General features: G+C 36.7%; 1 protein-coding gene across 1 annotated transcript in view; it reads right to left on the minus strand.

Annotated features, from left to right (window-relative positions):
• Window positions 1–14147, minus strand: part of SKAP2 (src kinase associated phosphoprotein 2) — a 152295-nt gene that overhangs the window by 112542 nt on the left and 25606 nt on the right. The window contains exon 4 of the mRNA XM_039525721.1: window positions 11410–11517. Within this exon, the coding sequence (XP_039381655.1) occupies window positions 11410–11517 (108 nt within the window). The remainder of the gene's footprint in view (window positions 1–11409; window positions 11518–14147) is intronic.

Genomic DNA, 14147 nt, shown 5'->3' on the forward strand with positions numbered 1-14147 from the left:
TTTTTTTTAAACCTTGAATAAGCATATGCCAACAAGAAATCCTAAACCACTGGTCAACCGTAAAACTAATGTAAGAATTTTCACTTGTTTTTTTCCCCTCTTGAAAAGCAATAAGGGTGAAATTTTGCCTTGCTGAAGTCAGTGGCAACATTCTCTTTCCTATGCAATTGTAATGGTGACATTAGTTTCCTGTGCCCATGCTTAAGAGGCAGAGTGACTTATCTGTGATCAACAAGATAATGGACCACCCCTATTTCACCTACTTCCTCCATCAGACTCTACTCCTATTCTTGGTCCCTTCTTCCTGTTAGTCTCTTCCTATCAGGCTTTTTCTCTCTTTTTCCACATTATTGTATACCTGATTCACTCATTCCTCTGCCCTAATCTCAGCCCCCTCCAACAAATTCCTTCAATACCCCACCCCCTCATCCCTGGCTTATTGGATGGATTAGTGGGTAGAGCACAGGTGACAGTCAAAGATACATAAATACAATTTATCACATGGCTCCAGAATTAATCACATTGCTATAACAATACAACATTGGTTATATTCTAGAAATCTGGTGTGTGTTCGTACATGTGTTAACACATACACAGAAGTTCAAAACTCTACTGCGCCAAGTATCAAACAAAAAGTGATTTCTTATCATGACTAGGACATCTCCTGAGAGTTATGTTTCCAGGCTGTGATGCCCTTACCATGAAATATGGCTTTAAGCTTAGATGGACTGGGGAGAGTGAACAGCAGGAGAATCTTCTTCACTTCCCCATTTCTTCTCTAATTCCTCACTGGGAAAAAAGGCTGTATATTGACTACCTCAGCCAGGAGGACAGGAAAGGCTAGACTGGACTGGTGGAAGGGAGGATTAAAAGAGCTACGAGAGGAACTCCTTTCTACCAGGGTCAAAATAATGGGTATTTCCAGATACTGCCAGCTCAAAACGCTAAGCTAAAATCCTCAAATGGTATCACAGTGTGTTCTCTGTTGGATTGTGGAAAGCCCATTAATTAATGATTCTCTCAATGGACAACAGGCCCCAACCAAAATGACTTTTTAACCAAAAATACTATAGTAAATTAAGTAAACTAATTTTAAAACGCTGAAGGAAAAAAAAGTGGTCTCAGAAACCATTAAATTCTACTTGGACTCCTTCTCCTATCTGTAAGTTATCTGATCGGTACCTACAGAAAATCCCACTAAAGAGGAAGTCAGTAAGGGAGAATGCACAGTGAAATCCCCAGGGAAAGTTGGCTTCCTGGTATAATTTCATAAATGGTAAATGGTGCATCCAACTCCACTTCTTGGATGGGTAATCAGTGTGGTGGAAGAATAAGGTTTGATTTCACTCCCCTTTAATAAACCATTCTGTGTCAGGGCTCCCCTGCTCTTCCATTCAAATTCCTTCTCCACACTCAGATGTTAACCTATTGTCAGTCAAATACTGCCAACTTATTATTTACTTCAGAAAGATCAAATCACTAAGTTAACACCATCCATAAAGGTCACTATGTGTTTGGGTCCAGTCTTTGTCTATCTGCATTGCATGCTGCTCCAAGTGGCCCTTGATCTTTTACTTGTACATCATCAAATATATTGTGTGCACTTATACAATAAGCAATAACAAAATAAGATCCAAAAACAAGAATGTGGGAACATTCTGTTAATTAATGCTGACATCACAATATATACCAAGGTGCTAACCTCAAAATATACACATAAGTCATAAACGCTTAGTAGCCAACTCAAACGAGAACCAATCCAAACCTTTCTGTAGGTTCTGAAATACAAGGGGTTTATATCAGGTTTTTTTAGTTGCATGTGCCCAGGTACTTATAGACTTCAAACAGGGTATGAAGCAACAAAGTACCATATGGAAGGTTATTTTATGTATTTCTGACCTAACCAGACACAAGAAGCAGAGAAATCATCCTGGAAACCTTGTTTCCACAAGTTATTGGGCCAACTTTATAAACCCAAAATTCAGATAAGTTTTGGATATACACATCTACACTTTTGTGTGGTAATTCAATCCAAACCAAAACTCTAACTCAAATCTTCTTGATCACTCTATAATACACATGTAAGTGCACTGTTATGAAGTAAGGTATGTTAAGAGAAGAAGTGCAATGCACAGTATGTAATACAGTATGTCCTCTAACTCAGTGCTTCTCAAGGTGGTGGTCCACGGACCAGTGCCAGTCCGCGAGCCATCAGCTGCCGGTCCATGGAGAGTTTCCTCATAAGAGCGTCAAATAGGATAATAATATGGCACCAGTCCCTGGCACATTGGGAAAAAAAATTGCCGATCCCCCACATCAGATAGCTTGAGAAGCACTGCTCTAACTCACATGCAAGACTACTCAGAAGGTCTGCCACATTATCTAAACAAAAATTAATGGGCTTTCCACAATCAATTCCAGCTTTAATTGCCCTCCAAGCAGATGACTGATGTGACTCCTTCCCCAATGCCTGGTAAGAAGAAGTCCACCTCAAACTATCTTGTTTCCTCTTTGATGGGTGGGAACCTGGAGAGGCCCAGGCATTGCTACTTCCCATCTTCCCCAGGCAACATTAGAAGGCTTAAGAAGTGACTGTATAATCACTCCAATCAAAGCAGCAGAAGACATAAAAGTAGCAGAGGACAGACCTGCTTCCCTACACCGCCAGATGATAGTAAGGAGCAGCAGATTCCACTCCTCCAGTATCCCAGAATGCTTGGGGAGCAGTCAGCTATTGAACCAGCTCACCAACAGGAAAAGTACTAAACAAGTCCCCACACCAGGATGCCACTGTGGGGAGTGGCAGTGCTTTATCACCTACTACCTCAATGCCATCTCTGCTTGATTCCAGAAGGGGGAGAGGTCAGGAGCAGCGTGGGAATTGACCATCATTTACTGCTTGGCGGGGAGAAGAGGGAGCAAGAGGATGGACATTCATTCCACTGCAGAGGGCCTTCAGCTTCTATGCACCACTTAAGCACAGAATCCATAATGAACATACCCTCCATGACCTACTAAAAAGGCCACCGCTAATTTAGAGGAAAACACGTCTCTGGTTCATTTTATTTCAATTACTTTCAAAAAAATAAAACTGATAGGAAAACATGAAGACTGAATGGTAAGCTGTAATACGATGCGATTAATTTCCACAAAGACTAAATCAAAAACATACACATTGCTGCATTTTACTCTTCAATGACATTGTTCTATATTTCAGGAAAAAAATATCCTAGGATTAAAAGGACATAAGAAGTGCTACTACAATTAAAATAGGGTATGCAGTTATTTAAAATCTGAATACTATATTTGGACGTTGCCTTTAACTATATTGTTGGTGGAATCCATGTGACTGTATTACCTGTGCTGAATACCTCAAACAATGTGGCAAATATCAAATAACCATAAGCAGCAAGCCCAGTGTCACTTTTTCCACAAAAGGAGGGTAAATGTTAAGGGACGGGGGTTATATTTGATACGGCATTTTTAAAATGATACATAAAAATGCAAATGATTTAGAACCATCAAACTATGCACATTGGTAGTAACCATATGGTATCACCATTAAAACAGTAGAAAGGAAAAGACTGTTACATTCACTGTTGCAGTTTGCCTTTAACTATATTGTAATCTCCTTATGACATGGACTATGTCTGCCCAGCTATTTGTAGAACACCTAGAACAATAGGGCCCTAATCATGACTGGGGCCTTTGAGCACTACCACAAAATAAACATTACAGAAAATTCCAAGTAACGTATGTGATGACTTCTTTACTGGGCATCCCAATAAAGTCAATATAGCCCTGGGATGAGGTAGCATGACAGTTTAAAATAATATCTATAATTTAGCTTTCCAAGTCTACACTGGACCCTTTACTTATACTAGAATTTCCCTTTACATCTTTTTTAATCCAACAGGTGAATGATTTAACACTGAAATAATAATCTTTTTCCTATATGTAAGTTTGGTGAGGGGCAAAAGACCCAATGCCACGTCTGCTTCTTCATCATCCAGGGTAAAATCTTAGCTTCACTGGAAGTTTTGCCACTGACTTCAACGGGGCCAGGATTCCAGTTCAGTTCTTGTTTCACGCTCAGAAGTTTACTCCTCCTCCCTTGTGAGACTAGGCTTAAACCACAGTTAATAGAAACTTTACTACTCCACATGCAGGTTTTTATTTATCTCTTGCTTCTCTAAAGATTCTTTCACGATCCCTCACATGTGATACATTCATTGCTATGGATTCTGTAGAAGCTCTTCTGCCATCTTGGTTCTGCCTTGGGGATCTATAGTATTTTATGATGTAGAGTGCATCATCTTTAAGATTTTAGACAGGATTTTCCCACCACCACTGCCAACAGGAAAGGATCTGGAGACTTTATGCTCATATGACCCCACCAGCATTCATTCCATGACCAGATTTATTTTTCTAACATCTCTCTCTCCGACAGGATGTTGCTTTAGTTAAGGATTTCAGTTTATGAAGTGTTGTCTTTTAGCATGTTAGCCTCCTCTTCAGCATGTTGTACTTCCCAGTCTGTTTCATCCACCCACTTGTCAAAGGATTTTAATTTGGATCGACACTGTCTCAAATGTTCCTTTCTAGGGAAAACACTGAGGGCCTTAGGCCCACAATCTGTTCACAAATGCCACAGCTTAACTAATTCCTTTCTGACACAGCTCTTCTCTGAAGCCCTCAGCATAGTGCAGGCAGCATAGGCCTAATTCAACTCCCAATGAAGGGAATGTGAGTCTGAGATTAATATTCTCCTATTTAATTAGTATATTCATCTCAAAACTTCTTAGACTCATAGGACGTTGAAAGTAATACATTTGATAGTCCTATTACCTTTTTTGCCCAGAAGTCCTCAGAAATACAGAATCGTATAGCATTATACCAAGCAATACATAATCATTTCTCCAGAACACAGCATCTGTGGCAGACATTGCAAAACGGTCTAATATCCTCTTCGACACAAGCATATAAATGTTACTATTTAATACCCACATGTATCTTGGATAATAAGCTAAAGATTTATATTTTAGTCATAATTCAGACAACAGCTCTTTCTGAAAACAAAATTATTGGATCAAACTTAAGTGGTACATCATTCCTCGTTTCTGAAGAAGCTGGAGGGGGAACACCCTCTCCTACCCTATTTTTTCATCTTCCACAGTGAAGGGGGGAAGGATGACTTTCCCAATTTATTCCCTCCATTCAGCAGACAAAAGTAGAGAAATGATATGGGGGGAGGGGATCATCTCCTCTTACTTGTCATACAAAGCAACAGACAGCAACTTCTCCAAACCACATACATACAAAAAAGAAGAGTAGCCTCTCCCAGAAAACCCCTCCTGAAGAAAACAAGGCTATGTCTACACTACAGCTTATGTCGGCATAATTTATGTTGCTCAGTGGGGTGAATAAATCAGTACCTGAGGGAAATTAGTTACACCGACATAAGCATCAGTGTGGACAGCGCTGTTGGCAGGAGAGCTTCTCCTGCCAACATAGCTACCGCCACTTGCAGGGGCTGGAGTAATTATGCTGACAGGAGAGCTGCACCACTGTAAACTCTCTAGTGTAGACGTGCCCTAAGTAAGGGGCTGTTCAAAGCAAAATCTTTCCTCAGTTAGAGTACACAGTCGGGGCAGACACATGCACAGACCCACACACCCTCTGCTCACTTGAGAAAAGGAGGCCTATCAGGCTCCGCTCGTTTCCCTTTGCTTTAATGAACTGTGATCTTTCGAATTGTGCCAATCAACCTGAAATAATTAAATGGGAACAAGAACAAGAATATACTTTTTTTTTCTGTGTAGGAGGACTACTCTGGGTAGGTGGAATAACAAGTTAAGAAGGAATAACCATGCTCTTTAGGTGCAAGCTAAGAGCATAACAATCATTCTGTCCCCACAATTGTAAACATGATAACTAATCTATTAGAACAACAGCTGGTAAACTCCCAGTGCTTTCCTTCCCCAGGATGACCAATCATCATCTGAACACCAGTCTGATGAAGGTACTAAAATAGTGCCAATAAAAATCTAAGGGAAAAGAGGACAGAAAAATCTTAACTGTATTTTCTATTCTCCAACCCTTGTTAAACCAGTTACTAATATTGTATTATTTAAAGCAGCCCTGTTATGGAACACGGTTTTCTACTAAATAGAGTTCTTAGAAAACAAACTCAGTAGGAACAGAGTTAAAAGAAAAAAGGAAAATAAATTAATGTACATCATACACTGCAAGAAAAAAGCTCCCTTTGGTATGGGGGCAGTGGGATAGCTCGGTGGTTTGAGCATTGGCCTGCTAAACCCAGGGCTGTGAGTTCAATCCTTGAGGGGGCCATTTAGGGTTCTGGGACAAAAATCTATCTGGGGATTGGTCCTGCTCTGAGCAGGGGGTTGGACTAGATTACCTCCTAAGGTCCCTGATATACTATGATTTTTTTTCTATATTTGAGTTCTCTACATCTACCACCTTCCACTGTGAAGGTATTATAAGTCTCTATCTAAAAATGCTCCCATAACTGTGTGTGGGGGGGGGGGGGGTGGAATTAAGCAATTGTGACCTGTAAATCAGACCCTATCTTTCAAAATAAAGTATAAAAATATTAAAGTATCATTTTTCATTCTCACTTTCACAATCTAAAATGCCATACAATATTGAAATAGAGACGGATTATAACAAGTAAAACAGTCATCCCAAATCCAGAAAATTAGACCGACTCACATGTGGATTTTAGAATTTTTACACTTAGCACCAAAAGTTTTATATTCTCATAAGAGAGAAACGTGTTGGCTTTTTTCAGCAAAAATATTCAGTAAAGCACATTGGTTACTCTCCACTACCTTACCCTGTCTCCAACACTGTCAGAATCTATTCTGAAAAAAAACAAAAACAAAAAAACAAAAACCCAAAACACGCCCGTTCAGTTTATTCATCACCAGCCACACATTTCCTACTCTGTTCTTGTTTTCCAGCTCAAATTGATTTTTCTCGGACAGGACTATTGCACTATTAAAGGTTCTTCAATTAAAAAGGTATATTTTATTCATGATTATATCCAAATACTACAATTATGAGGACCACATAGAGTACTTAGATAAGACACATTTTCAATATTTCTTTCAGCCTCCTGCACTTCAAGGCAACATTTCTAGATAGTCATTTCTGCAGAAATGACTATGGCCTAAATTGCTTCAAATGTTACCAAAATCCATTGAGATTTTTTTAAACCTAACATTGATTGAGAGATCAGGTTCATGCCCCCTGAAGATGTGAAGCTAAATGTAGATAGATCTGCTTCCAGGCTTGAAAGTGCATTTTCACATCTTTGTGCAACCTCTAATGTAATTTCAGGTAGTTTGAAGCATTACCACCTCCACCAGGGACAAACAAATGAAGGAAGTGTCCCAGAAGAACGTTCACTTCATCTGAACTGAACAAGCAAGTCATCATGCAATAGAAAAAAGTGAAATCAGGGTTTTGTTTTAAAGAAATTAAACAGCTTATCTATAGATTCCCTTACCAAAATTATAAAAGATTAAAATTTTAAACAGCCTGAGATACTTTAGTAGTTTCAAATGGCGCTCAACTAATTTTTTTTAATTAATCCAAAAAAACAACAACCCACCTTTGATATTGACTTTTCAACCTTTGGTGTCCCAGTACAAGGAATAAACTATTTCCTGTAAATGAAATGGTTTCCTTTTTTATTTTTTAAAGCATTATCTTCTAAAGTTGGTGATAACTTTTTTTTTTAAAAAAAAAACCATAAAGTACAGACTTACTATTTTGATTTGTAAGTATTTTAACATGTCTTGGTTTCCCCTTTTGTAACTCAGCTAGAGTTTTATTTCCTACCACAACCAAATTTCAAAACAGACATAAGGAGAGTAAGAAATTACAAGACACAACATTGTTATACAACATACTATACAAAAACAGATCATTTAAGTTACAAGAAACCTAGTCATCAATAAATGAAAAAAAATATCCCACTCAAAAATCAATTATTTCAAGTCTTTTGTATAGAGAAGTAGTACACCTTTCAGGCAACTGGTATTAATGAGAAGACATGACTATAGAATCTCCATCTGTTTTTCTGACAAAGCTGTGACTACTCCAGTCTCTCATTGAAATTCCATTAATCTGGTGCACCAGGGTCCAATGCGAAAATCAAAACTCCATCTAACCCATTATCAGCTCACAATAACCTACAAGTGAACTCTGCCTGTTAGCACACAGCAAGTTATGATTTTGCTATCAGTCAGCCTGTTAGCCAATAAAAAAAAAATCAGGTTAGGAACACAGTGCCTGGCAGGGATTTTTGTTTTGGTTTGGTTTTTGGGTGCTTTTTTATTTTATTTTATTTTTTTTAATCCTTTTTCAGTTTTTGTAGGGTGTCTGGACCTTGTGAGCCTATGCATTATTCTCCTTCGTTGTGATTTAATTGCTGCCAGCAATCAAGTCAAAGCATCACTGAAGTGTGCTTGAATTTCATTAGAAGATATAACTTATGCTACTTTCCTACAGTACCTAATAAACCATAAAGAAACCAAAACACATATGGCTTGAGGGAATAACTGGAAAATTAGGTGGCCATTTGGGAACTGAGTGAACTTTTGAACCAGAGGAACAGAGAAAAAGAAATATTAAAAGGAAAGACAGACTTAGAATGCACACAGAGATGTGGGGGTTTGACCTTTTCAGTACCTAGAAAATTACATTAGCATTATGAAAAATACATATCATGTTTAGAGTTTATAATCCATCAAAGTTTAGATACTTTGTTAGTGCCTACCATAAGGTAAAAGTCAAAAGGACAAAGTAACAATCAGATTTGACAAAAGGCCTTTTGGTGACCTGGACTAATTTAGTTATACCGTACTTATTGTTAAATGGATTATCTCCCTTGTAATTAATATAACATTAGATAAAGGGCCCTCACACAAAAACCAGGAGTTTAGAATGATTGCAGAATACATATGATAGCCCTCCAGACAGTTACAGATAATTATTAGTATAACTTCGCAATTATATTTTTAGAGGAATACTGAGAAATCTGACCTTAGTATTTATAGAAAACATACAAGTCTTAAATTCTTTATTGTAACATTTAAGCACATAAAACCTAATAATTTTGCATTACATAATCATTTAAGTACAGTAGAAGAATAATGACCCTTGAAGTTAAATGGAGACTATTTCTGAATTTCAGTTAGGCTCCTAATTCCATACTTAATAAGCCTTGATCCTGCAAATGGATGAGTACAATGAGATTCTTACACCTGCATGGACCCCAATTTAAGTAAACTGGAATCAGCACAGGATCATGCGGATTAAGTTACAGGATTGTGGCTTTAGGGTCCTAAATATAAGTAGGCTGTTTTCTGAAAGTACTGAGCACCCACAAATCCATTCATGTCAATGAGAGCTGGAGTCACTCAGCACCTTTCAAAATCAGGCCACCTATTTAGGTACTCAATCACAAATTTGGGAGCCTAAGTCTAGGCAGCTAGATTTGAAAATATTGGTCTACATTTTGAAATTCAAATGTCTTTAAAATGACCTACTGCACACAAACTAAACAAAAATGATTCAAGGAAATTATCGATATTTATGGACCAATTCCACCATCTTTACTCACTTCTGACTCAGGATCTCCCACAGGACTTGGCCAAAAGGGACAACAGTACAAAGTTTCATCATTTTAGATTATATTACCTTGTACTAGTTGTATTTTTATCCTACATTTTATCTAATTATCTAAGAATTTTGTAAACTGGCTATTATAGTGGTATCTATGTGCTTAATCTAGTAATTACAACATCCAAGAGAGACTAAATTAATTATCTTTATGTCCTAATTGATATGATACTTAATATATTTAGGCATCAGCATTGTTCAACAATTCATTATTCAGTTTTGTCAACAAAACCGCTGTCTTTTTCTTAATAATGTACAACTTCAGAAAAAATATATAGCTTCATTTTCTCTGTCAAATATCCACATAATTTTAACATATACACTTTGTAGTAGCTTCAAGCTCAACATATCATAAGATATAACCACAAAAAGGTATTTTAATAAAATCTGTCAGTACAAAAAATGGAAACTAACTTGTTTGTACTTTGGAAAACTAATTTAGATTTTATATAAGCCATGCCTTGTTTGGCTAATAATTATAATATGAACTGAAAACAAAGTTTATTTTTGCTTTTTTAATAAAATGTCTACATTTGCCAAAATGAAGAACAAGTGCAACTTAAAAAGTATGTGATTATTGTTGCCCATTTTAACACAGTTGTGTGTATAAAGAAAATGTCGTTATTCAGAATCAGTGGTTAGAAGGTTTATCACTTATGCATGTACTTGACTTATCCCTGTTCTGCAATCGACATAATTTTATACCTCATAAAAGCAATTTATGTTTCCAAAGGGAATAATCTGGGTAACATAAAATGTGGAGTGCTACGTTGCGGGAAGCATATTTTCATTCAGCAATTGTATTCTGAGATGGAGCTGCACAGTTTGATCATCATATCATGGCAGAAAACATCATTCACTTCTAACTTTCAGTGCCACAAATTAATATACATAGTTAATTCATTTCTATATGTATTTAATTTATAATCATACATTACCCATACAAGATTTTTTATATTGTGTATAAAAATAAATGGACCTCAAAAAATGGAAGCTATGATAAAGCAAGTTTAACTCTTGAAATATTCAGTTGTTCATATCTTCATTAAATGTAATGCTAAATTTGGTTGTTATACTTTTCAACACAGGATAAAACAATATGAAAACAACTATGGAACAAAGGGTTTTTTTTAAATGGGAAGTCAAACTAAACATTTATATAAAGAAAATCTACATAAGACAGTCTTAATGTGAGGAAGCATTGTAGTAATAATTAATTTAATATTTTATGAACTCGTTCTGCATGAAGTTTAAAGAAAAATATCAATCAGTTAAACTGTTTCAGTATTTATAAGATAAATAATACAGCAAGCCATTAAGTAGCACAATAAAATTAAGCAAGAATCTGATAATGTTGAATTAACAAATAATTCGTTACTATGAACATTCACATACTGCTTTACCCACTGATCTATCTTTAAAAAAATTCTACAGAAGAGTTTTCATTATGAAAAAATGTGAGTAAAAACAGTGTGCACTTATGACAGGTTCACTATGCTTTTAGCACCACTAGAGAGAGCTCTTCAGTTCCTTAAAGGTTCTTGTAAAGGTAAGAAAACTGTCCAGCTGTCTGCTGATGCTATCTGTTTATCTGCTTCCCAACCATAACACCACCCTAATCAAAAGCATCAGATTGCATGGGTTTGTAGCAAACTGGAAAATCTAGTGCATTCTAAGATAAACAGAGTCACGTACCATCAGAGGGTCCTTCATCCTCTTTATCATATCGGTCAGATGCTAATGAGAGATTATCAGGAGGTGAAGGGAAAGAGCCCTCAGACTCTTCCTCATCTTCCAGTTCTCCTGCAAGAGTCAAACAGATACCATTTGTTAATAACTGTCTCCTTCTGATATAAACAGAATTCATTTTGAAAGAAGAGATGCAGCAATTCTTTGTTAATAAGAAAGAATTATGTCACGTCATATTTTAAATTAAACTGAACAAATTCAGGGTCCTATTGTTCTCTTAATTTCACTTCATGTACCTCCGAATACTAGAGTATGGCTGTACACACTGGTGCTCCAAAGCTACATTCTAATTGGCCAACTGGGTCTTTTTAATAATGTCATATTAATGAACCCACTCCCAATGGTGCACAGCTGGGACCTCATCTGTTAAAAAAAAAAAAAAGCCATGCCACACACCAAAATTGTGGGTGGGGGAGAAACTAACAGGAAACGAAAGACAGACAGCCTGAGGATAGAGGGGAAAGAGAACATATTTGGGGAAGAAAGGGAAAGTCTTCCTCTGTCTCCTTCACAAAAAGTGCCAAACTGCATTTTCAGCAACATTTTGTGCACTGCCACGTTTTCAATTTGCTATCTCCTCAACTACGAACTACTTTTCAAAGTGTAAGGATAGATCCTTCCACTTAAAAGTATTTTTTAAAGGTAGTGTTTCCTTTTCCCCTTGAAATAAAAATTGGAGTCGCACTGTAATAGCACTCAGTTACAACTGTGTGTGTATAGCACAGTAATCTATAGGTGTGCTTCTCAGGGAACTAAGTCTCAGATACACCTGAGGTATGCATCAATAGCTGACTAACATATATGTCATGTTGGGTCTTATTGCTATAATGAGGGGAAATGGAAAGAGGGGGAGAGAAGTATTACATGCATCTTTCATTTTCATTATACAAAATGAAGTCTCCTTCCCAAAATGTGGTATATGTCTAAAAATATACCAACTATGCAAAGAAAAGGAGAAGAGTTACACATATCAGAGAACGTAGAGAAAGGAGAGTGCCCAATCACTCTTCTTTCAAAAACTGTTTATATTTTACAAAAATTGAGTGGTTAAAGCTGAAGTTGTCAGGCTTAAAAACTTACCCACACAGAAAAACAATCTGAGCACAAATAGAAAGACTGTCGCCCTGTGTGTGAGAACATGTATTTGTGTACCCATACTTTGTGTTGAAAATACACTAATTGAAATACTTAACACTAAGAAAATATACCATATACATGGAAATAGAGGGGGAACTAACTTGGAAGATGTTTGAGACTATATTAAGCTAGATCTTTTGTTTTTGTGTTTAAACCAAGTGCTTTGTAGTTCACACTACAGGCTGAAATTCAGTCTTTAACTCACCCGATTGTACCTGGGAACTGTAGCTCATTTTGGTATCATAGATCACCCAATATTCTGGAGCTTCAATGAAAAACACATCTACAGTGCTTAAGTTTATGCATGACAAAATGATTTAAGAGTAGAATTGGCCTTAATTCTCAGTTTCCTGGCTTTATGGGGTTGAGAGATTTAGGCGTCTGTTCTGTTAATATATAGTGATATTACTCCCTGAAGTTTTATACATCAAAAGTATAATAAGCCTTCTTGTTAATTCTGTGGGGTCTTCTGCATCTTTGGACAAGCCTTAGTAATCCTTTCCCTACTTTTCATCTTCCCACAACCAGACCCTGTATCAAAGCCAATATCCTTCTGACTGAGGAAGTCTGGAACAGACTGCATTTGAAGCTATCAATGCTACTCCTTAACCAGTCAGAGGAGTCAGTGTCGAGCAGCACAAACCATTTTCTCCCCTCTGCAGGTGCTAAGTGCCTGCGAATACATCTGAAAAGCATAAATAAATTAAAGGAAAGTGTTCAACTTGTATTTACGTAATAGAAAGCTGAACTACCAAGCAACAACAGGCATCAGGTAAATGTATCCAATACAATTTGAAGACATAATTGAAAGCATTACAGCCTAATCAGACATCTAAAAGCAAGGCATGCTCAAACGAATTGTCTATAGACTCATTAGCTGGCAGCCATTCCATTACAATCACACAATGTCAGTAGTGCCTTGAGCCTATGCCAATGACAACAGCATAAATTTTGCATCTCATTTCTGTGGTCATAAAATTAATGATCAGTTTTAAAATACTTCTTTGTAAAAGTTATTGCACAAAGAAAAGACATGAATGTGTCCCTGTTATATAGTCATGAGGATAATTAAGGAGTTGATGTTCATTAATATGGTTTCTTGTTTCCCCAGAACAGCATTTGATTTATCCTGGAACTTTTTTTTTTAAAGTTTAATTAATGATATACCATTAACAGTTTTGTTTTGTTTTTTTTAAAAAAAAGTCCTATTCTCTCATTTCTGCAGTTTAACTCACCACTTAGGTTTGAACACAGAATCAATATTTTGATTTGCCCACAATAAAAGGTACTGTACCTGATCTTTTCTTATTAAACACCATCTTTTCAATTACAGTACATTAATTTATTGATGTTCTGAAACAGCACACACCAAGGGGGTAAGTGTGCAGAATGGTAAGTGGGGAATTAGACACTTAAGTGTTATGTTAACAAGGGCTGCACTTTAATTCCCTGTATTCTGCATTGAACATTTTCAACAGGTTTAGCTGGTATCGACTGAATATTATGAACAAGACCATATTACTTTATAGGGATCTGGTTAAAAAACA

This window comes from Mauremys reevesii, linkage group 2 (genome assembly GCF_016161935.1).
Source record: "Mauremys reevesii isolate NIE-2019 linkage group 2, ASM1616193v1, whole genome shotgun sequence".
Lineage (NCBI taxonomy): Eukaryota > Metazoa > Chordata > Testudines > Geoemydidae > Mauremys > Mauremys reevesii.